General features: G+C 39.9%; 1 protein-coding gene across 1 annotated transcript in view; it reads left to right on the top strand.

Annotated features, from left to right (window-relative positions):
• The window catches only part of glb1l2 (galactosidase beta 1 like 2), a 56268-nt gene that overhangs the window by 11200 nt on the left and 19075 nt on the right, over positions 1-25993 (top strand). Inside the window, exons 2-10 of the mRNA XM_018095887.2 lie at positions 14450-14650; positions 16482-16550; positions 20033-20128; positions 22320-22428; positions 22514-22606; positions 22782-22863; positions 23003-23067; positions 24453-24537; positions 24668-24805. Coding sequence (XP_017951376.2) covers positions 14450-14650; positions 16482-16550; positions 20033-20128; positions 22320-22428; positions 22514-22606; positions 22782-22863; positions 23003-23067; positions 24453-24537; positions 24668-24805 — 938 coding nt within the window. The remainder of the gene's footprint in view (positions 1-14449; positions 14651-16481; positions 16551-20032; positions 20129-22319; positions 22429-22513; positions 22607-22781; positions 22864-23002; positions 23068-24452; positions 24538-24667; positions 24806-25993) is intronic.

The raw sequence follows: 25993 nt of genomic DNA, 5'->3' as shown, positions 1-25993 counted from the left end.
TATACACACAGGAAGCATAGGGCAGGCAGAGTATGGCATACACAGGCAGGGTAGGGCAGGCAGAGTATGGCACACACAGGCAGGGTAGGGCACACACAGGCAGCATAGGGCAGGCAGAGTATGGCACACACAGGCAGCATAGGGCAGGCAGAGTATGGCACACACAGGCAGCGTAGGGTAGGCAGAGTATGGCATACACAGGCAGGGTAGGGCAAGCAGAGTATGGCACACAGGCAGGGTGGGGCAGGCAGAGTATGGCACACAGGCAGGGTAGGGCAGGCAGAGAATGGCACACACAGGCAGGGTAGGGCACACACAGGCAGCATAGGGCAGGCAGAGTATGGCACACACAGGCAGGGTAGGGAAGGCAGAGTATGGCACACACAGGCAGGGTAGGGAAGGCAGAGTACAGCACACACAGGCAGCATAGGGCAGGTACAATATTGCACACAGGCAGCATAGGGCAGGCAGAGTATGGCACACACAGGCAGGGTAGGGCAGGCAGAGTATTGCAGGTTTTTGTTGTACTACCACCATTAATATGGGTATGGTCATGCAATAATATGGGTGTGGTTTCAAGTAGGTGTGGTTTAAAAAAGGGGAGTGGTCAAAACTGTCTTCCATTATTGGCCCTCCACCATGTAGGCCGGAAAAATTCTGGCCCTCGGTACCACAGAAGTTGGACAGCACTGCCCTACGTCATTTAGCTTAACATAGATTTTTAAGAAACAATGATTTCGAAAATAAATGATTACAAAATTATTTATTCTCTCTCTCTCTATATATCTACTGTATCAATATATATATTTTATCCATTTATGTACACTGACTGATTTACCAAGTGTTGTTCAATTTTAAAATAATAATATCTGAAAAAACACTCTGTTTTGTGTGAATGCCACAGTATCATTGGTGACATACTAGGTAGCAGGGTCCAAGTAGACCAAGATCTGCAGGCAAAAAGCATGTTTAAAATTTGTGGTACAGGTATGGGATCCCTTATCCGAAGTCCCATTATCCAGAAAGCTCCGAATTACGGAAAGCCCATCTTCTATAGACTCCTTTTTAATCAAATAATGCAAAACTGATTTCCTTTTTCTCTGTAGTAATAAAACAGTACCTTGTAATTGATCCCAACTATGATATAAATAATCCTTAACGAATGCAAAACAATCCTATTGGGTTTAATTAATGTTTTATTGATTTTTTAGTAGACTTAAGGTATGGTGATCCAAATTGCGGAAAGACCCCTTATCCGGAATACCCTTGGTCCCAAGAATTCTGGATAATGGGTCCTATACCTGTACTGCCTTTAAAGCCCTTTGAATAAGTGGTAGGTGCGTACCTCAATAAATAGGCAAAATCAAACTATTACTGTATTATTTACAATGAAATACCTTTGCTTTTAAAAGCCTGGTCTGGGGTGATCTCCTAGAGTTTCTTCCACATTCCTGAATACTTAGCACTTTTAAAAACCCCTAGGTATATGGTATTTCCTTTTCAATCAGGTCTGGACTGGCATTTAAAATAGGCCCTGACATTCAAGTACACAGAGACCCAAACAGCCCCCTACCAGCCCAATAAATAGTAACAGTCTACAGCATCTTGCAGTGGCCCCTCTGGCATTTGCCAGAATCCACAGATTGCCAGTCTGGGTCTTCTTGCAATAATTCACCACATTTCAATACTAATGGGATGGAGCAACATTGGTATGTACATGTTTAACTGCTTTGGTTGTGTTATTTTCCTTTCTTGCACAGATTTTTTGACATGGTTGTTTTAATGAAGGTTACCTTGATTATTAAAAAAAGCTTTGGTCCCATTCTTACTGTGGGAGGAAATTCTTTAAGTATTATTCACAATATTGTTTATTTATCACTGAGGAAAATAGCTAGTGTGTTTTGTTACAGAAATCTATTAAATCTATTTGTTAAATACTATGGTTCCTTTCCTGCACCCAGGCACATTAGCTTCTGTATACAGGGAGTGTTCCTCCATGCTATAAATATATTTAATTACATTAAGTAGGAATGCATATTAATGATCATTTAAAAGTCATGCTGTCTGCTTGATCTATGTGTTCTGAAAGATTAAAGGTTAAGCAAGCACCTGTAATATAAGAATTACCTTGGACCTTGTCATGGTACTGAAAGCTGATAAAACCATTGTAAAAACATTTACATTAACTATCCGTAGTTACAAGCAGTATGTGTTAAGTTGTGGGTAAGGTAAGAGAATCATTCTTTAAGTCTGTCTTCTTGCCTGTTTCTTGAATCTCTCCTTAATTTGGATGCTTCTATGTATTTAAATAGGGCCACTGGGTACAATTAACTTTACAAAGTTACAGGATTGCAGTACATGAAATAAATGCTTACACCATGGGAGTTGGGAGTCCAATAGCAAGAAAACCTAAAGTGTTCATTTCTGTGCCAAAGGAGGAGGGGGAGCAAGGAGGAATATTTTGTAAGAGACACTGCATGCTGAATAATTAAAGTAATGATTTTATTATTCAGGTTTAATTAGGAACTGTGCTTGGGAAAAGAGGTTTCAGAGAAAGAGTACAGGAAGTGAAAAACAGAATTCAGATGGAACTGCAGCTTAAACAGAAAAATGCTGAGGAGGCAGTAGTTATTCAAGGCATTCAATATACAAATGGCAAGAGATGAAAAATGTATCGTAGATGGAATTGAACAGAAAATCAGCCTTAAGATTTTATAAGGATCATGAGATAAGATACATCAAATGAATGGGAAATTATGTTCCTTGCAGCATAGATCTTTATTCTTATTTGATATGAATTGGATCTGTGGGTATAGCGAAGGCACTTATATGGCTATGAAAAGTCTTGAAGTAAAACTAACTGGAGGGCTCAGCCACAAGTTTATAACATGAACCTGACAAAACAATTATAGTCAGACTGCTATTAATTGGAGAATTCATTTTTGATATGTTGATCTTCGATGATAACATTTGCCATGGTTTTCGGTCGCATACAGTGTGAGATTGAACATCATAAAAAACTTGTAATTAGCATTTTTAAATTCTTTAGATTATAATTACCGGTAGTAAAACTAAAATGACAAAACAAAGCATATTTACTTTTACATGATCTTTCAGTTAGTTATTAATGGACAACTATCACACCACAGACACATGCTGATACCTGCCAAATGCCTAATCTTAATATATGCTGTATAAATCCAATGTCTATTTGTCCGGTGATAATAACCCTCAAAATCTGTAATACCATCTTTGACTGGAATGATATAGCTCTCCTTTGCCTCTCTGGTATGAAGTAATCATCATTATCATTATCATCACCTCCTTCATAATTTTCATTTCAGTGTGTATTCACATCTTATATCTTATTATGTAAAGTGGTTAGTGCTGTTAGATTTGGATATTTTCTCTGCCAAGAACCAGCATGAAAACCGACCATATGAGCTATACTTATGTTTTTATGGACCTGACAGGCTTTCTTTTTTTTTTAGATATAGTCTCTACAGAATGTTTTTCTTCTTTATATATATATATATATAGTTGCAACATATTCTGCAATGCTTTACAGAGATTATATTTTCACATCAGTCCCTTCTATAAATGAAGTTGAAATGAGAAAATCCACACAATTACAGGTAGGGCATACAAAATACTTGTCCATAGTGCCCTGACTGGAATTGACTGCAAGACAGAAGGGCTAACCATCACAGCAATTCATTAGAAATTCACTAGAAATATACATTATAAAATTTTTAATGAATTGTGAAATATATAATCTTCTGGGTAAGGTGTGATACTATTTTTATAATCATTGGGTCTCTTTACAATTTCTCCACTCTTGGCAATTTCACTTTTCCTATTTAGATTTTTTACTAGTCTTTATGCTATCTTAGAAAATTACCAAGATAAATAAGGGGTGTCGTATGGCATTTTGTAAACATTTCTAAGCATTGCTTAAAGGAACAGTAACACCAAAATATGAAAGTGTTTTAAAGTAATTAAAATGTAATGTACTGTTGCCCTGCACTGGTAAAACTGGCGTATTTGCTACAGAACGCTCCTATAGCCTATATAAATAAGCTGCTGTGTATCCATGGGGGCAGCCATCAAGCTGGAAAAAAGGAGAAAAGGCACAGGTTACATAGCAGATAACAAATAAACTCTGTAGAATACAATGGCATTTTATCTGTTATCTGCTAAGTAACCTGTGCCTTTTCTCATTCGAATGGCTGCCCCCATGGCTACGCAGCAGCTTTGCTTATATAAACTATAGAAGAAAATCGTATCATACTTACCGTGATTTTCTTTTCCTGGCCATCCCTTTGGGCAGCATACCCGCCCGTAATTGAGTGATAGCTTGTTACAGAGACAGGGAAGGTAGGGGGGGCTGGGCTCTTAACTGTTTGCTTTGTGACGTGTCTAGTTAGGTCAGTGGGGGGTTAACCCTTTCGTTTTATGCTGCCCAAAGGGATGGCCAGGAAAAGAAAATCACGGTAAGTATGATACGATTTTCTTCTTTCCTGGCCATCCCTGGGCAGCATAAAACGAAAGGGTCAGTGCCCAAGCAGTACCATTACCCAGGGGGGGGAATAACGAATATCACAAGGCTGCTTCAAAATTTTAATTCAATAACACAGGGCTGCCCGAAGGACTTTTTGCCCAAAAGGAGCTGAGGTCGAGGCTCTAACGTCTAGTTTATAATGCTTGATAAACGTGGTAGGATTTGCCCAAGTTGCTGCCTTGCAAATGGTTTCTGACGAGGCCCCTGCTTCTGCCGCCCAGGACGAAGCAATCCCTCTGGTCGAATGTGCTCGAGCTCCAAACGGCCCTAGAACACCCTGCTCCAGATAGGCCTTCTTGATTGCCAGAACAATCCATCTCCTGATTGTGGCCACCGAGGCCGCCTCACCTCTCCTCGAACCACCGGGTATCACGAAAAGTCTCTCTGTTTTCCTGACCGAACCAGTCTTCTGGATATAAACCTGAAGACAACTCTTGACATCTAGAGCCTCTAAATTGCGGATTGTCGCATCTTCAGCCGACGGTTGAAAACCTGGAAGGATAATAGGCTCCTGGATGTGAAATTTAGTGACCACCTTGGGCAGGAACTGTGGAGCAGGATACAACACTACCGAGTCTGCTTGAAAAGAGGTATAGTCTGGATTTACTGATAAGACCTGAAGCTCGCAGGCACGTCTTGCTGATGTTAGGGCAACCAGTAAAACAGTCTTTAACGTTAAGTTCCAGATGGAGACCTTTTCGGGAGGCCAGAAGGGAGAGGACCTGAAAGCTCGTAGTACTAGAGGAAGGTCCCATGTCGGCGCACAGCTTTTGGCTGGTGGATTTAACCTGATGGCCGCCTTAAAAAATCTTGCCACTAGAGGCTCCTTCGCATAGGCTTGCCCTAAAATGGCGGATAATGCGGAAATCTGCACTCTTAACGTGCTGACACTGAAGTTCTTTTCCAAACCAGTCTGTAGAAACTGGAGAATTCCTGGAACAGACGGTTGCATTACATCCACTGAATTCTTACTTGCCCAGACCTGAAATTGTTCCCAAATCTTCTGGTATCTCAGAGACGTAACTGCCTTCCTGGATTTAGACAGAATTTCCAGAATCGGAGATGAGCAGCCCTGACTCCTTAGCCTAGCCCTCTCAACCTCCAAGCCGCTAACTTTAAGCGGTGCGGAGCTGGATGCAGGAATGCCCTCTGAATCAATAAATCCCTCCTGAGAGGAAGGCGAATCTGGTTGCTGATTGCTAAACTCTTCAGCAGGGGGTACCATGGCCTGCGTGGCCAGTCCGGAACTATGGCTATCACCTCCATCCGAGACCTTTGGATCTTTCGGAGGACTCGAGTGATTAGAGGTAGAGGAGGGAAGATATAGGCCCAGAGGCCTGTCCAAGACTGGGCGAGAGCATCTGTCGCTTGAGCCTGATGACACCAACTCCTGGAAAAAAAGATGTTGCTCTTCGAATTGTGAGGAGTCGCCATCAAATCTATCCGGGGTCGCCCCCAAATAGTTGTTAACCACAAAAAAATTTCCTGGTTCAGGCTCCACTCCGTCGGATCTAATCTCTCTCTGCTCAACCGATCCGCTTGAGAATTCAAAACTCCTGGTATATAAACCGCCGTTATGTCCACCAGGTTTGCCAGTGCAAACTCCATCACTGGCTCCAGCTCCACCATCATTGCTCTGCTTCCAGTGCCCCCCTGACGCTTTACGTATGACACTGCTGCTAGGTTGTCTGATCTGATACGGACCGCTTCGCCCTTCAAGTCGTTGCCCAGAACTGAAAGAGCTTCTGCAACTGCCCTTAGTTCTAGAAGATTGGAAGGCAGGTGACTCAGATCTTCTGGCCAACAACCCTGAACAGCCGTATCGAGAAGGTGGGCTCCCCAACCTAAACCTGAGGCGTCTGTGAATAAATCGAGCCAGTCTGGATCTAGAATCGGTATCCCCTGACGTAAATTTGCCGGATTCATCCACCATCTCAATTGCAGCTTCACTGCTTGGGACAAGATGATCCTCTGATCTAGGTCTTGGCTCCGGCCTGACCACTGGTCTAGGAAGAGAAGTTGAGCGGGCCTCATTTTCCATCTTGCCCAACGCACTAGACCGATCGTTGAGGCCAAAAACCCTAAAAATCGCATAAAGCTTCTGGCTGACAAGACTTTGACTCGGACTGCTGATGCGACAATTTCTGTAATTCTCAGTATTTTCTCTTGAGGTAGAGAAACGATGCCCAATCTGGAATCTAGACAGGCCCCTAGGAAGACAATTCTCTGGGTAGGTGTGAGCTGACTCTTTTCTAGATTTAGAATCCAGCCAAAGTTGATGAGAGTTCTCTTGACCTCTTCTCTGTGGAGCAGTAGAACTTCTCTTGTCTTTGCCACAATCAACAGATCGTCTAAATACTGGTAGATCTGGATTCCTCTCTCCCGGAGAAGCGCTATTACGACTACCAGAACCTTTGTGAAAGTCCTGGGAGACGTTGACAACCCGAATGGGAGGCACCGGAACTGGAGATGTAATGGGCCATAAGCGAATCTGAGAAAACGTTGATGACTCTCGGCTACCGGAACATGCAGGTAAGCGTCCTTTAAGTCCAACGTTATCATCCAGTCTCCCGAGCCGATGACCGCCCTGATGGTCTGAATCGTCTCCATTTTGAAGGTTTGAACTCTCACGCTCATGTTGAGCCTCCTGAGATCTAGTATAGGACAAAGATCCCCTGAGGCCTTTCGAACCAAAAAGAGGGGGGAATAATGCCCTCTGCCTCTCTGTTCTCTGGGTACATGGCACACTGCCTGTTTGAGCAGCAACTGGGAAATGTATTCCTCTAGTACCTGCCTTTTGTCTGCTCTTGCCGGAACAGCGGTCTGGATAAAATGATCTCGGAATGGAATGTCTGAAAATTCTATAAGGTAGCCCTGGGACACCACAGAGATTACCCAGGCATCCTGGATATTTCCTGCCCACACCTCCGCAAACTTTAAGAGTCTCGCCCCGACTGGCAGAAGTGCGGCAGGCAAGTCCTCATTGAGGCTTGGGCTGAGGTTTCGGGGATCTTGGTAGTCTGGCTCTGTTCCCCCGAAAAAAGGAGGTTTGACCTGATTTCCAGGTTGTAGATCTGAAGTTTTCTCTACCAGGTCTATAAGCCCTAGAATCCTCCTTACGTCTAGGAGCAAATCTCTCCGATCGCTTCTTAGAGTCTCTGAACCTCCTGGGATTTTGAGGCAAGAAGGTACTCTTTCCTCCAGAGGACTTCGAAATTATATCATCCAACGAAGCTCCGAATAGCCTCTTTCCCTCGAAGGGCAGTTTACATAGAGCATTCTTAGAGGCCGTGTCGGCAAACCAGTTCTTTAACCACAAAGCCCTTCTGGCCATAACTGAAATGAGCATATTTCTAGAAGCCAATTTCGTCAGATCGGCTGCTGCCTCCAACGAAAAAGCAGCTGTGGTCTTCAGCTGATCTACATACTCCAGGATGTTCTGCCTGCTAACTCCTGACCTTAAAGCCTGCTCCAGCTTCTCCAAAAGTAGAGATGAGGTTTTAGAAACTGCAATCAGGGCTGTGGAAGGTTTGCACATTGTGCCGGAGGTAATGTACAGCTTTTTAAGTTCTGTCTCTATCTTTCTCTCCATGGGATGTTTAAGGTTGGTGACATCATCGATAGGAATAGCCGTCTTTTTAGACAACCTTGCAACAGGGGCGTCCACTATCGGAGGCGTCTCCCACAAATTTGTAGTCTCAGAGGAGAAGGGATATAACTTCTCGAATTTAGGTTCAATGGGAACCTTTCTCGTTGTTTTCTGCCATTCCGATGAGATTAAGTCCTGAACCTCCTTATGAACAGGAAAGGTATGGGATTTCTTTTTAGAAAAGAACAGTGAAGTAGGTTCCTCTTGTTCTTGCAGGACTAAGTTCTGTCTAACTAGCTTAGTAAGGTTAGGGACCATCTTGAAATCAAATGCAAGGGGAATATTATCCTCCTCAGCGGACTCCGATTCAGCCTCCTCAGACGTGCCTGAAGATTCCTCCTCCCTGGAGAGTACTGAGGTTGACTGACCTCCGCTAGCTTCCTTGATCCCTTGTGAAACTGCCTGTCTAATCCAAGAAAGGATATCCGCAGGTTGTACCTCTGAGGTAGATGGGATCTCAGGAACAGGAGAAGCAGCAACACGGGGCTGACGCGCCTGCGCAGCAACCGCCCGTCTAGGAGGTGACAGAGAATCTTCACTAGTAGCATCAATAATACATTTATTGCACAGTCTCTTGTTCCTTTCAGTAGGAGCCTTACAGGCTCTACACGTGGGAACTCCCTCCTCCTTCTCCGCAGACCTTTTCCTTTTATGAAAGGTTGACTCTTCAGGGTGTCTGAAAAAATAAAGACCCCTTTAGCACTCCTTACTTTCGAAGCAGCAAAGCTTACCTGTACTAAGGACTCACCTAGTAGACTTTGGAGGAGCACCTTTCTCGGCAGCCGGATCCATGTCTGGGGCCAACAAAGCAAAGGCAGAGTGGGCACCCAGGGACACCAGCGCCGGAATTAAATAGATTTGCCGAAAGGCACCCACAGGCACCCAGCGCGACGCTACCCAATCGCTGGAAGCCTGACCAGGCGCTTGCTGATGACGTCAGCGGGCGCGCGTCACCACAGAGGACCGGCAGAGAGCAGACGCTCCAGACACAACCCCCGGTGCTAGAGGGGATCCGGGCTGAGAGAGCGCTATGGCAATCACAGGAGCGCGGATCTTCAGGCAGAGGAAGGAGTGCATAAAAGACTGTGCCTGGAATCTAGCCCATAGGGGCTAAGGTGAGCCCTAAAATAAAAATCTCATGTCCAATTAGGTCCAGTGAGAAAAGAAAAAAGACAGGGAAGGTAGGGGGGGCTGGGCTCTTAACTGTTTGCTTTGTGACGTGTCTAGTTAGGTCAGTGGGGGGTTAACCCTTTCGTTTTATGCTGCCCAGGGATGGCCAGGAAAATAGTCTTTCTGAGGCAAACACACCAGTTATACCAGTGCAGAGTAACAGTGCATCATATTGTAATTACTTTAATACGCTTTCATATTTTGATGTTACTGTTCCTTTAACACAGTTAAGGAATCAAGCTACACAGACTGAAAATGTACTGCATAATAATTAGGGTTGTGGTTTAATAACTGCAGCTAATGCCATAAAACTATGTGACTGTTAACGGCTACACCCTTGGAAAAGGGAGGGTAATAATATATATGTATGTTACAACTTGTGTTTTATATAGGCATCTTTGTTCCTTAGTTTAGCTGCTATCAAACTGTGTTAACCGCAAGCAGAAACACCCTTATGTGCATAGAGCAATGGAGATATACGAGGAATTCTAATTAGCTATGTATATTAAAATGTCAGTTCTTTATAGCAATACTATTTTTCTAGTGCCATGTAATAAGTTCTTTGTTAATGATGATATTATTAAGTTGCTTGTTTGCCATGTATGATCAATGTAATAAAGGATATATATTTTTAGAATAATCAAACACATCAATAATGTTTTTTTAATAAAAAATGTGTAAAATGTGTAAAAAACTGTGTAGAAATATATGGCAAATTGTGATGAGTGAAAGTGTCTGATTTCGCTTCGCCAAAAAATGAGCGAAACTGCTGAAAAATTTGTGTAACGGCGAAAAGTTTGCAAAATGCGGCTACCTCGCAGCTTTTTTGAAGCATGCAACTTTTTTGACATGACCGTGACTCATTTGACTCAATCTTATTTGATGTGACTGCGACTCAGCAGCAACAATGACTTTTTTGACACAATCACAATTTTTCCTCACACTGCAAATTTTAGTTGCAGAAAATTTTGCAGCAGGTGGGCGCAAAAAGTTTGCCAATGGTGAAATGTGGGATTTCACAGCAAATCCATGACTGGCGAAAAAATTCGCTCATCAATAATGGTGAATTTATTGAGGTGTGTGATTTATTTTATGCTGTCCAAACGCCAGATTTTTTGTAATCCATTAAAGTCAATGGGAAAAATTCAAGAACCAGCCAGAGCCATTCCAAGCCATCAGGTCAACACTGAGTTTGGTATCAGATTTACCTGCCTCAAATTTCAGGGAAATGTGCAGCAGTACTTAGATACAGGTAACCAATATATATGTAACACATGACAGCAGCAGCAGTGGGGTTGACTGGACAGCATAGTTTCCTCAGACTGACTCTGTAGCAGGAACATGTATGTAACTGAGAGTCATCTTTTACAGAAACCACAACTCAATTTCTACTTATGTTGGTAAAGTTTATGTACACTTTTCAGGCTGCAATTGTCTGTTAACATGCCGATGTCAAGCTCTGATCATAGTATATACCAAAGGATTATGTTTTATGTCTGATGGACTTTGTCCCTTAGAAGACACACCTGTAAAACAATGGTGAGAACGCTTGCTCTAATAAAGATACAGCTTATAGTTTTCTACCATTGACCCAATCCACTGCATAATGGAGGTTACAGGCTACATTCTATGTCTGGATATCTGAAGGGTTAACCCCTTCTTGTAATTTTTGTTGTTGAAACTTATTTTTGCTTATTTGATGATGCTTACCTGTTTGAGAAAAAGTGGGAACATATATAATGGATAAAGTAAGCAAGGAAACAAAATAATTTTTTATTAAATGGCATATTTCTAGGCAAATTTGGACTTAATCTTTTTAATAAGGGAGGAAAAAGATCAACAGCTACTGTTTGTTTACCAAACAACCACACATACTCTTAATTGATAGTTGTGACATGTGAAATGTATTAAAGTTATTTTTAGTTTGTAAGTAGACTTAAGAGAGCCTTGACCTCCTTTTTAAAGAGGAAAACATGTAAATATGTCTGTTTTAATGTAATTGGCAAATCTAAGTTCATTTGAATTTTGGCACAAAAGTTGTTATAGGGTGACAAAAAGATGTAACTATAGCCTATGTGTTGTCTGCACTCTATGTACTTTGAGGAACTATATTGTAAGTATTTTAAACTAAATGTCAACTTCACTAAAGGTGGCCATACACTGTAAGATCCGCTCGTTTGGCGAGGTCGTCTTAGGTCGCCAAGCAAACAGATCTTCTCCGGATATGCCCACCTACAGGTGGGTGGTATTGGGCTAATTCGATCATTTGGACCTAAGACGGCAGGCATAGACGCTGTCAGTTGGGGTACTGCATCACTGAGCCAATGCAGTCCCTGATCTGCCGAAAAAAATTAAACCTGTCCGATTAAGATCTGCCCAATTTCAGGCCAGATGTTTGTGGTGCCTATACATTGGCAGATAAGCTGCAGATCAGTCTAAAGGACTGATATCGGCAGCTGAAATCGACCTGTGTATGTCCACCTTAAGTCATGTATATGTGGGTCTGGCTAGTTGTATAGATGTAATTTCTTTTATAAACAGGGTTTTAAAATATTTAAATTTAACTAATCTAGTCAGACATGAATAGAATATCTGTTCAAATGTCTTATTGTTATATAGGAATCTTTGTTTTGGGAGTCAATAATTATTGTTTTGAGAGCAGAGTTTAAGGGCAATGGCACACTAGGAGATTAGTGGTCCTCAATAAATCTAATCTACCACAGGTAACTAATTTCCTGCAAATCTTTTTCCACTGGAAATAATATAAATTGCACTTGGGAAAACATACATGTTGCTTCGGTTTCGTTAAGTCATCTGAAGTTTCCTCACAAGGCAACTTTGGGCTACTTCAGGAAACCAAAGAGGCATGAATGTTTTCCCACCGGCAATAATGTAAAGCAAAGCATGTGAAGGAGATTAGTTGCCCACGGTAGAGGAGGAGAAATATTTTGTAGCCAACTAGCTAAAATCTTATTGAATATTTTGTAGTCATGGTTGAGCCAATGGTGGGAAACAAACCAGACATAAAGGAGTGATCCAGGACTGGATCCCAAACTGTATTTATGTATCCAGCCACTAAAAACAGGAGGTGTGTGAAAAAGGCTGAAGTGGAATGCTTAGGTCCATATACAGTACATTTAAACTAGTGTATCTGGCTTATCCAAGTAATAGATAGGGACAGAGAATTCTAGCTTCAGTGTCTGCATTTACTCTCAACTCTCCACAGTTATGGGATTTGCAGACAGATCATTTGTGCTTGGAGAGTCTTTAAATAATGAAGACATTATTTTGCATTTTAAAGAGTAGCTTAATCCCTTTACATTCAAGGAAAGTACTAGTTCCTGAAATTTCCAGGATGCTTCACAGTGGGTTGACATAAAGCAGATGAGTATAGTGGTAATGGAAAAGGGGTATGGGGAAGCATAGCACACAACACTCTGTCCTAAAAAGGGGCATTTTCTTTTTTTCTAAATTAGTTAGTTAACATGTCTAACAATTAACATGAGCTTTAACAAATAAAGTAAAAAAAAATACCACACAGCAGCAAATGTTCTTGGCTTGGCAGTACCATTGCAGATATATATCGAAAAGTTTTATGTGTTAACTATAAATATTCCCCTGTTTCCAATAAGCAGTTAGGATCCTTATCTTGTTAGGGTAATTCAGTCTTGGAATGTCCACTGTGGTAGATATCTCTGGGCTGATTGTCTGGAAATATTCCTGCTGAGTACCTTTACTTTTTATAGGGATACCGATTATAGTCAAGTTGTTATGTCTGTTTCTGCTCCACCTTTTGAGAAAGGACATGTATTTCACCTTCCTCACGTTCTAGTCACATCTTTCCTTTGTATTATAGATATGAGGACAATGAAAACATACATTAACATGCACAGACTGCCTTCGTATAAAAAAGTGAGACAGTTGTAATTGCTGTCCATAAATCTCTGCCAGCCATCTGCATCAGCTTATGTGCTAATTGGTGCACTGTACCAGTTTTGCACCAATCCACATCTAAAGTTTTCAGCTGCTTAAGATCCTTGCTCCCAGTGACCAAGTCAAATTATTAGAATACAATAAAACTGGATGGTCACTGGTGGTTCAGAAGTTGGTGTTGCAGGAATCCTCCATATGGTGCAGGCAAGATAGTGGCAAAACCTTGTGTGCAAATTGGAGCAGCTGCAAATGTCATTAGGTCTTTGGCCTGTCTATGTGCTGGTATACCAAGCCTGAAATAAAAAAACATAACAAAATAGGTAAAATTGAATGTAGATTATCTTTACGTGAACTGGAGCTTTCTAAAATGGGGGCCTTACAAAGTTTGTAAACACCATTGGGGCAGAGACTGATATTCCTATATCCACTGCACTGTAGCAGTGATCAGTCTCATATAATATCTATAAATTTCAGTGCCCTATATTACTGCCTGGTCTTAGCTAATATGTCTAAAGCTTATGACACATTATTACAGGACTGGCTAAGAAATATGTATGCAGTTTATTGCCCTGTATTACTACTAGTGTTTCTGCATTCCATTTGTCTGAGAAAATATGGATAATGAACAATGTACTTTTTTGCTGGCGAATCTGGGGATAATATGCACAAGTCAATTATATTTTAAAATAGGAGCATAAACTACATTGGTTTTAAATTGGACTGGTTTGATCCATAACAGCAAAAAAGCTAAATGGCCTAAACATTTTTTATTTAACAATTCCCATTTCAGTTTCAAAGAACTGTACCTCTGAGGTAATGCATCCAGTTGAGTGTCAGCTTAGGCACTTGCTAGGAATTGCTGCATATATCACACTTCATAGCCTAGTTACAGTGTTTGACCTGCAGTATAGGGCTGACATCTGGCAAGCTAAACAGACATTCCCCTATATGGTATTGGATCTTACAGCAGTGTAATCTGGAAATGGCTTATTAAATTACTCTGTTACTGTTTTTGAATCCACTGTTATTGATAAGAAAGAATACTTATTGTTATGGTGATTTCAAAGAACTGTGAATGGTGGCATGTAAGGCTTAAGCATAATCATGCAATGAATGTCAATTTTTCTCTCTTGCAGATTATCTCTCCCATCACAACAAATTTCCTTTACAAACATGCCTCGAACGAGTGGCTTGAAGATTGGAAATTCTCACTTTTTGTTAAATGATATACCCTACAGAATTCTGGGTGGGTCTATGCACTATTTTAGAGTACCAACGGCGTATTGGAGAGATCGCATGAAGAAGATGAAGGCCTGTGGCATTAATACCCTTACAACGTATGTATCATGCTCTTTGAACTGATGAACAGAAATCAAAATATGCACCCAACCACCATGATGTTATTAATCCCTGACTCATATAGACAGGGTTGCTATCAGAAACTTTGGGGCTCTGCAAAAGTTATTTATATGGGGCCCTCATGAACACAAGCGTGCAGTACCAAAATTTTGGCCACGCATTTTGTGTTCAAAATAAACAGCTGATATTACACTATAAGCAGTTCATACTGTATAAAGATGATGATAACAATTCAGTCAGTTCATTGTGGGTCAGTGGAGTTTGCCCTAAGTATGTATGTATAACTTTATTTATAAAGCGGCCCAAGGGTACGCAGCACTGTACAATCTTACAAGTTTAACCCCATTCCACCAATCTGCCCCTGCTCTGTCCTGTCATTGCTTGATATGGAAGTAACGTAAGTTTTTGTATAAGTTATGTAAACTTCGTATGTTTAGATTCCCAAAGACATTGCTGTGGGGACCAATAACTAATAGTTAATAAAAATAGTAAAAATAATTAATGTGCTGAAAAAAAAAAAAAAAAGTATTTTATTTAGGGGGTCAATGGAGATACGGAGTGGAGATGAAGTTACGTAAGTTTCTTTGAAAGTAACGTAAGTTTTTGCATAGGTTATGTAAGCATAAGGGCCCAATAACCAGTCCCCTGCTGGAAAGTTCATGCAGAAGATTCTGACATACCTCAATAAAATAGCTCCCAATATAAACAGCTCTATAACTCTATAATAAGCAGTTCATATAAATAGTTAAAATGAATAATTATTGTGCTTATAAGCCAGTCAGTTCATTAAAGGTAATGAAATTTACTTTAAATTATTAAATCATTGGTGGTCAGTGGAGTTTGTCCCTGCAAAGCTTCTCTGTGTTGTCTTTTGCTTAATACGCAAGTTCCTTAAGTTTCTAGGTAAGTTATGTTTAGTTTTCGGAGCAGTTATTGCAGAAGTTACGTAAATTGCATAAGTTTCAATTTACCTTTATAAGTAACTTATGCTAATTGTGTAACTTTCTAAATGCATCTGGGCCTCCTTAGAGACCCAGCACAACTGTACCCCGATGGCGGCCCTGCATATAGAAATGCACTTCTGTGAGTAAAGTACCTCAAAGTAACTGTTCAGCAACAGCCAGAGTGGCAACTATTTCTACTATAGTAATACTAATACTACTGTTCTGCCATGGAAGCTTAGAGTAACCTTACTCTAGACAGAAGAGAGAAGAAATTATTTTAGCAATTAGAACACAAAGCTACCTTTTCTCCACTGAGGTGATTGGTGTACTGCATGTTGTATGCAATGCAAACTACCATAATGATAGTAATACTATGCAGGGGAGGGCCAAGCTGACCAGGTGCCCTAGGCAAGTGAGGGGGGCGGGAGATGCGCAATGACAAGCAGTGGGGGCAATGACAATGACAAGGGAGTCAGGCAGGAGAGGTACCACCTGGCATTCCTTCCCATCATTGCACCCTAGGCAGGTGCCTCTTCTGCCTACCCCTAGTTCTGGCCCTGGTACTATGTACCCACTAGGTTTAAGTTAATATCAGGGATCTGTCTCTTTATCGCAAAATAGTTCTACAGAATAACTGTGATTCTTTATTGTAGGGTAAACACACTGTCTCACGTAAATGAAACTTCATTTTACAAAACTGCACTAATGCCTAAAGAGAAACCATAATACAACTACTACTATGTTAGCTAATTCTTCTATTTGCGTTTTTTCTTCAGTTATTGGTTTAAAGAACAGTTTTATACTAAATAAAAAATAACTGATTGCAAATATACTTGCCTTAATAATCTGTAATTCTTATTTGTAGATATGTGCCCTGGAATTTGCATGAGCCAGGGAAAGGCACATATGACTTCAATAACGGACTTGACATAAGGTAAACTAATATTTAATAAAAGGGCTTGTTAAAGTAGGGAAACATACGCAACATAAGGAGTGAGGTTAAGGAATGAGGAAATATGACCTATTTTTAAATGTAAATATGTAAAACTGTGCATCCGTATTGTATTTCCTCTAAATGTATATTTTCTATTTTTACAATCACATCAACTATTTTATAACTAATGCCTCTGGGGCTGTGTTGACCCACTGTGGAAAGATATGTGGCTTTGAAGGGGTTATTACTTATAATTCTGTGAATAAAATTAAAAAAAAATAAAATATATATATATATATATACAGTGGCTTGCAAAAGTATTCGGCCCCCTTGAACTTTTCCACATTTTGTCACATTACAGCCACAAACATGAATCTATTTTATTGGAATTCCACGTGAAAGACCAATACAAAGTGGTGTACACGTGAGAAGTGGAACGAAAATCATACATGATTCCAAACATTTTTTACAAATAAATAACTGCAAAGTGTGGTGTGCGTAATTATTCAGCCCCCTGAGTTAATACTTTGTAGAACCACCTTTTGCTGCAATTCCAACTGCCAGGCTTTTAGGGTATGTCTCTACCAGCTTTGCACATCTAGAGACTGAAATCCTTGCCCATTCTTCTTTGCAAAACAGCTCCAGCTCAGTCAGATTAGATGGACAGCGTTTGTGAACAGCAGTTTTCAGATCTTGCCACACATTCTCGATTGGATTTAGATCTGGACTTTGACTGGGCCATTCTAACCCATGGATATGTTTTGTTTTAAACCATTCCATTGTTGCCCTGGCTTTATGTTTAGGGTTGTTGTCCTGCTGGAAGGTGAACCTCCGCCCCAGTCTCAAGTCTTTTGCAGACTCCAAGAGGTTTTCTTCCAAGATTGCCCTGTATTTGGCTCCATCCATCTTCCCATCAACTCTGACCAGCTTCCCTGTCCCTGCTGAAGAGAAGCCTCCCCAGAGCATGATGCTGCCACCACCATATTTGACAGTGGGGATGGTGTGTTCAGAGTGATGTGGAGTGTTAGTTTTCCGCCACACATAGCGTTTTGCATATTGGCCAAAATGTTCCATTTTGGTCTCATCTGACCAGAGCACCTTCTTCCACATGTTTGCTGTGTCCCCCACATGGCTTGTGGCAAACTGCAAACTGGACTTCTTATGGTTTTCTGTTAACAATGGCTTTCTTCTTGCCACTCTTCCATAAAGGCCAACTTTGTGCAGTGCACGACTAATAGTTGTCCTATGGACAGATTCCCCCACCTGAGCTGTAGATCTCTGCAGCTCGTCCAGAGTCACCATGGGCCTCTTGGCTGCATTTCTGATCAGCGCTCTCCTTGTTCGGCCTGTGAGTTTAGGTGGACGGCCTTGTCTTGGTAGGTTTACAGTCGTGCCATACTCCTTCCATTTCTGAATGATCGCTTGAACAGTGCTCTGTGGGATGTTCAAGGCTTTGGAAATCTTTTTGTAGCCGAAGCCTGCTTTAAATTTCTCAATAACTTTATCCCTGACCTGTCTGGTGTGTTCTTTGGACTTCATGGTGTTGTTGCTCCCAATATTCTCTTAGACAACCTCTGAGGCCGTCACAGAGCAGCTGTATTTGTACTGACATTAGATTACACACAGGGGCACTCTATTTAGTCATTAGCACTCATCAGGCAATGTCTATGGGCAACTGACTGCACTCAGACCAAAGGGGGCTGAATAATTACGCACGCCCCACTTTGCAGTTATTTATTTGTAAAAAATGTTTGGAATCATGTATGATTTTCGTTCCACTTCTCACGTGTACACCACTTTGTATTGGTCTTTCACGTGGAATTCCAATAAAATTGATTCATGTTTGTGGCTGTAATGTGAAAAATGTGGAAAAGTTCAAGGGGGCCGAATACTTTTGCAAGCCACTGTATATATATATATATATAGCTGTAAGTATAGTTAAATATAGCATTAGCATTAGTTTTATCCTGGTTATAAACTATATTGGTCTGTATTAAGTGGCTCTATTTAATAAAAAGGACATTGTATGATTTTAGATTACAAAGTAATTTTTTTTCTACATGCAGTGTTGAAAACTGCAGCTCATTTCAGCTACTTCTTAGTCAAGTGTGAAGCCCCGCCTCTTTAATTTTCAATGGAGCAATAGGCAGCAAGCATGCACAGTAGACACCTCTTTGATACTCTCATAGAGCTGAAAAAGAATAGGGGGCAGAGCTTCATGCTAGACCAGGAAGTAGGCAAAATGTGCTGCAGTTTTTATTTTGTGTTACAGGAACAATATGAGACTGAATACAAGAAGGAAGGTATACTATCCTGAGCACTATTCAAAGTAATTTTAGACATGAAAAAAGGTTTAATTATTCTTTACCAGCTGTTTCATTGCTATCACTTAATTTCCTTAAGAACCAGGCAGATATTGAAAAATAAAAAGGCGAGAGGGCCTACTTCTGGGGCAGGGCTATTGACAGTGTAACTGAGGCACTGTGGAGTATTATATAGCTGGTGCAAGGTTTAAAACTGGATCATGTTATCACTACTGCTATTAAGAAATAGAAGGCAAACCTTGTTTCCATGCTTCCTTCCTATGATGCATTTTCTGTTGCCATGGGCATAAATAATAGAGAAAAATTGTTCCCCTTAAGGGCCCATGCGTTGGACATTTGTTCTCAAGGCATGGTCAGTACAGGTTTATTATTGCACGTGCAGAGTCATGAGGTACTTTGCTCTAAAGGCTCTTGCCCCTTCAGCAGTCCCTGGTTTGATCGTTAGAATGATGTGTAAGCTATGGAATATTCCAAGAAACACTTTCATTCAGGCCACCAACTGTTCTGCCTACTTTTAGCAGCTCTGCATACATAGTGAAACCAAAATCTTTGCACTCCATTCTAGGGGGCACATTTACTTATCCACGAACGCTCCGACCGTTCGCTCGATCGGTCCAATCGTATTTTCCGCGACTTTTTCGTACCTTGCACGACTGTTTCAAATATTGCGAATATTTACGTGCACATTTTATGTTTGAGTTACATTCGAATGTTGGAGAAAAATATATACACTAAAGAATTTGTGCAAATGCAAGTATTTCTAGCAAAGTTACTGTGAACACTATATTCATGTATAACAACATCGCACAATGGCCATTCTCACGCAAACACCCACCTTATTTGGGGGATATGTGTATCTCATGGCAGTTCCCAAAGCCAGGCAGGCACACTAAAGCAATATTTAAGTGTTAAGGGGGAAATATGCACAAACAACCATATGCAAATAAATATGCACTGCACAAAGGTTGGAAATGGACCCAACCATAAAATCATTGAAAAATTAGGTCAGGTTACTTGAAAGTACATTTTCTTTAATCATGCAATTTATTTGAACAATCCGGTTTATTGACTAAAGTTATTTATCAGTGATTTATAATTGCAAATACACCTGTGCAATTTTTATATATTCAACTGCATATCATTATGTTTATCTTTCAGTGAGTTTTTAGCTGTAGCAGGTGAAATGGGATTATGGGTAATATTGCGCCCTGGTCCATACATATGTGCAGAATGGGACCTTGGAGGTTTACCAAGGTAAGATACTATTATGCATGTTATACTGTAACAAGAAATGTTTAAAGCAACCTTTTTTGTCTTTTATTATTTTGCGCAATTAAATGTGTAGTTAATTTCATAGTTAACTATGCAACAAAGTTAATTTGGGATGAAAAAGACACAATAGTCCATTAAATTCCAGCCTTCCAAAAGACCCCCAAAAAGATACAAACAGAATCCAATTTAATTAATTTAAATACACAACTGTTTTAAATTAGCGCCAGAGGAGCCCTATTGGGATCAAAACGCTGACAATTTAAATTAGATTTTTTAACTGTAATATGGAGTGCATCACTGTGCAATTATTTGAATATATTATCCGATCTGACAGCACTAGGGGATTTACTTTTTACATTAAACATTTTCCTTTGAGTGCACCGTATAGTATACAGTAGTCTATAGTGTATATATATATATATATATATATATATATGCATACACACACACTAATATTAAAGGGGTGGTTCACCTTTAAGTTAACTTTTATTGTGTTATACGTTGTAGAATGGCCAATTCTTTGCAACTGGTCTTTTTTTATTTTCTCTAGTGTCTGAAGTATTTGCCTTCCTCCTCAAATGGGGGTCACTGACCCAGCAGCCAAATCTGTTGCTCTGTATCTGTTATTCTTACTTTTTATTACTTAGCTTTCTATTTAGGCCCTCCTCTATTCATATTCCTGTCTCTCTTTCAAATCACTGCCTAGTTGCCAGGTTAAATTGGACCCTAGCAAATAATAAAAAATGAAGACCAATTACAAATTGTCTCAGAATATCACTCTCTAAATCATACTAAAAGTTAATAGATCTTGAGATGTAGCTGTAGCTTTGAATATTATCACATTAGCCTACCAATACACTCACACAGAAAAAAGTATAATACATATACTATTACTAATCGAACTGTAGATCATGAGATTCTTGAAGCCTTGGTTATTATCCCAACATCACTCACAAGGGAATTCCACAGCGTCACTGCCCTCACTATGAAAAGCCACCTACGCTGCTTCAAATCTAATTTCAGTTCCTTATGTATAAACAGGTGGCCTCTGGTATGGTGGTAGGTTTTATGGTAAAAGAAGATTTTTATAAGGTCCTCTAATATACTTTGCAAGTGCCTTTTTTTACATTGGGGATGAAGTGCAGGTGTAGAAAGTGAGCCGAGCCCCTGGTACATCACTGCTAACAGCACTGGAAGTCATTGGATCCCAAACTGTTATTACAGTGTATATAGACAGACTACATAGGATAGCACAGTATTTCTATCACTGTTCTGTTTACAGCTTAGATCTGCGGTTTTCAACCTATGGGTCGGGACCCCTTTGGGGATCGAACAACCCTTTTACCTTACACCATCGGAAAACACATATTTCCAATGGTTTTAGGAATAAAAAAATTCTCACTGCTGTAAATAAATGAAACACAAGCAGAACCTATAAAAGGTAGAAAATAATTAATGTTCTGTGCTCCAGAAAGTGCCTCTAAGGACAGAGTCAACCAGGATATATCCCGGTATGCTGACAAGCCATTCTGACACCAGGAGAAGAATTGTTACCTCAAGATGCCACCAAAAATTTTAGCTGTTTAAACAGACATCAATAGGCACCCTAGCAACTGGTTTTAAGCAAGATTGCATGGATTAAGTTGCATGGAACCTGTACCAGGCAGTTCATTTTAATGATAAAACATGCTGGTTAATTTGTTTGAAACATGATACAAGCCTGCCAGTGCAGTACCAACAATATTAAATTCCATGGTCCCAAGGAATTATACTACTGAGATTTGACTTTATGATTTTATTCCTGAAATTAGAAACCTTTCTTTCCATTTGTCATAACTATGCTATAACCTATAGTCCTTCCTTAGTTATATAACTGATCTGCCCCTTGCTAGCATGCAATGTAACTTAACATGCAGAATATTATAGAACCTTTGCTAACCAAACTATCCTGAAAAACTACAGAACATTGTCTTAGCTTTAGCCATGAATAACTTCCAAACATGCTATGGCATCCTTGGGATGTTCCCCTTGGGATGTACCCCTTTGTACATCATTTGTTGTTTTAAGATTTCCCCACAGATTTGGTAGAAAATCTAAAGGAAGTGAGTTGTCCCTGCTGCATTGCACTGTGGGCAGACATTGAATCTGATTTAGTTTTGCATTTCTTCTCTAGCTGGCTACTCCGTGACAAAGACATGAAGCTGCGCACAACCTACCCAGGTTTCACTGAGGCAGTAGATGACTATTTTAATGAACTTATCCCAAGGGTAGCCAAGTATCAGGTAATTTTACTTCTACACATTTGAAGATCCAGATATGCCTTATGCTGAGGTTCTTGAAGACTAAAATCTACTGTTGCCTTCTCAGTATTCAAATGGTGGACCAATAATCGCAGTTCAGGTGGAAAATGAGTATGGTTCTTATGCCAAGGATGCTAACTACATGGAGTTTATAAAGAATGTAAGTGCCACATGAGGGACATATTGAATGAGAGATAGCTGTGTTGCTGCAAACTGTAACTTTCAAAAGTTTAAACAATCTTTTGCATTATTGTTTGTTATTCTCACTGCTGTCTGGAACTTTGTAGAAAGGTCAGTGAATTTCCCTGAATCTGTTCTGTTTCTCTGTGAACCAGGCCCTTATTGAGAGAGGTATTGTGGAACTCCTACTTACATCTGATAACAAAGACGGAATAAGCTATGGAAGTCTGGAAGGCGGTAATGCAAACACTTTGACAAATCACATATATCAAGCACATAAATAATAAATCTGTTTCTGATTAAAAAGCCTAATGGTTTTCTTCCAATCTTTTTTTTTTAAATTCTATGTGTATTTAGTGCTTTCTTTACATTACAGTTCTTGCCACGGTTAATTTTCAGAAGATTGAACCAGTTCTTTTCTCGTATCTGAACTCTATTCAGGTAAGGTAAAACAAGGCATTTATTAGTAAATGTTATTTACTAAAGATGGGGCAGGCTGCTCATGCAAAAAACCCAGTGTAAGTCACCATGGTGATCACACAGTGTTCTGATGTCCGTGTCTGTTGGCACAGGTCCTTGCACTACAGAATAGAGCACAAGGAGCTGTGTTTCCCCATAAATACTGAGCTGCCTCCATTTAGTAACATTGTATTCATGAGGGGTAGGCAAGAAAAGACAAAAAGAGTCCTCTCTCTCACATCTTACCTGCTGGCTGCTTTGGGGTGCAAAGGAGTACTGTACTTAACTGTCCTATGGCAGACAGACAGTGCTTTTTGAATGAGCCCTTTGGTCCTAATATTTTTGTCCAGGGTCTTCTTAAATGACCTGATGAAGTTAACTTAGGTAGGGTTCCTAAACCATAACTGGTGGTGCAAAATTGGAACCTAATGAATATAATTTATACAGATATTGTATTGGAGCTGTTGTTTTATAAAAGGATACACAGAAAGGGGTTGTGGGAGCACTCCAAGGCTAAATAGAGTATACAAATACAATGGAAGTGCGACTGATCTGGATCTGTTTTATAAAAGGGTTGCCTCTGGGATAGCTGGATAATTGTTTGTCTATATAATAATACCAAGGGGAAAAAAACAATTCTGATCTAGAAAGGAGGTCAAATTACTTAGTTGTGCTTGCAAATTATTTGGACATTTTGCTGTGATAAGGATTACTAGACTAGAGCTGTGTTGTCTGGCCTTCACTGTGTTTTTTTTTTTGTTAATAAATTGTGTGTCATCAGTTCAGCACTAAAATTCCACACAATTTTATAGAGGCTAGTGAATTTAAACAATTGGGAAATTTTTATTATACATTACATATTTAATCCAGGTATGGGATCCATTATCCGGAAACATGTTACCCAGAAATTACAGAAAGGGCATCTTGCATAGACTCAATTTTAATTATATAATTAAATCTTTTCAAAATGTATTTCATTTTCTGTGTTATAATAAAACTGTACCTTGTATTTGATACCAGCTAAAATATAGTTAATCTTTATTAGAGACAAAACAATCCTACTGGCTTTAATTGATGTTTAAATGATTTTTTAGTAGACTTAAGGTATGGAGGTCCAAATTACGGAAAGAGCTCTTATTCAGAAAACCCCAGGTTCCAAGCATTCTGGATAACAGGTCCCATACCTGTATTTCAGTTTAAAAGATATGAATTTCAAATAAAAAAATTCCACCCTGGGTTTCAGAAACAAGCTCTCATGAGCAGAAATTCAGGTCTTTCCAAATTTTGATTTGCAAAGTAGTCTTAAATAATGAAATTAACTTAATACAAATAATAGTTCTAATTTTGCATACTTCTTACTCCTCTAGCCTAAGAAACCTATTATGGTGATGGAATTTTGGACAGGCTGGTTTGACTACTGGGGAGGGGATCACCATCTTTTTGATGTTGAATGTAAGTATTACTTTCATTTTTTTAGTCACTTATCGTTTTAATATCTTTTCAGAAGCATGCATTATTCCCAAAATCGTTATTTTATCATGGATAAATTATTGTAATACTTACTTTTTCTCCATCAATGCAGCGATGATGTCCACTATATCAGAAGTGCTTAATCGTGGAGCCAACATTAATTTGTATATGTTCCATGGCGGAACTAATTTTGGATTTATGAGCGGAGCTCTGCACTTCCATGAATATCGCCCAGATATTACCAGCTATGGTAAGTTCATACAAGTTCTGTATTGATAATAAAATATATAGGGGATATTTTCTTTGTAAAGCATTGGTTGTTATGGTTATCATGAGCCAATCCTTGTATTTGGGTGTGTTTAAACTTGAATAAAATACATGCATTCCATCATGTAATTTTCATGATGAATGTATGATGATATGTGAATAGTGTATAATCTGGTATTGCTATTTCTGGATTATAGACACACACATAAATTCCTTAAGATATGTCAGTGTTCTACCTCTGTATGTCAAGCTTGAGCATATCTAGAATAGTCACTTAATCTGTTTCTGTCTCTGATGGCTGACTTGTGTATTGTAAAGTGCTCTGAGACCCCAGGAGAAAAAGGTATACTGTATAAATGCTTCTCTTTTTCATTGTCTGACCTCGCCCAGTATAACTACAGTACTTTGCTTTAGTCAGTAGAGAAGACAATGCCAGGAAATGCCTCCTAGTTACTCCGCAAGAAGAGTAACATACATGTGCAGCCATTGTCTGGAAGGTGTGTGGGGCAGGGCCCGAGAAGTAATTATTGTAGAGAAGTACAGTAATTACATTAAAAAATACTGTGTAAAGAAGGACTTATGGGATGGGCAACAGTTTAGTCGAATAAGAAGTTTTGTATATTACATTGTGCAGTCTGCATTGCATGTCATTTTATTAACAATATGCTGTTTGCACTATGAAGAGGATAACAATTATAGTCATATCTAAATAATAACAGCAAACAGTAAAACATGACATACTGTATGGTGGGAATAAAATGGCACAGTAACAGTAATAATGTCCTTTAATACATAAAGGATAACCATTCTGGGCATAACAGTAAGCCTCTTTAAAGAGTATAAGGATAGATGAGCAAAAGGTGATTAAAGGAGGACTGTATCCCCCGGGCTATAAAAGCCCACTTAACTAGTACTGCCTTGACCCCCCCAAGTTTAACAACTGTCGCTATCGCTAACCCCAAGCTAAAACAACAAAGTAGCGCAGTGTACCTGGCCAACATCTTCTCACCAACTGAAGAAACTTCGGGTCTCTCCACCGATACGAACCTGCTTACGCATGCGCAGTTGGAGGTACCAGGAAATCAGGTACAACTGCGCATGCGCAAGCAGGGTCAGTGACGGCGGCTGAGGTGTCTTCAGTTGGTAAGAAGATGTCGGCCAGGTACGCTGC

Source organism: Xenopus tropicalis, chromosome 7 (assembly GCF_000004195.4).
Source record: "Xenopus tropicalis strain Nigerian chromosome 7, UCB_Xtro_10.0, whole genome shotgun sequence".
NCBI lineage: Eukaryota > Metazoa > Chordata > Amphibia > Anura > Pipidae > Xenopus > Xenopus tropicalis.
The sequence above is the reverse complement of the archived record's forward strand: the minus strand, read 5'-3'. Positions and strand labels throughout refer to the sequence as shown.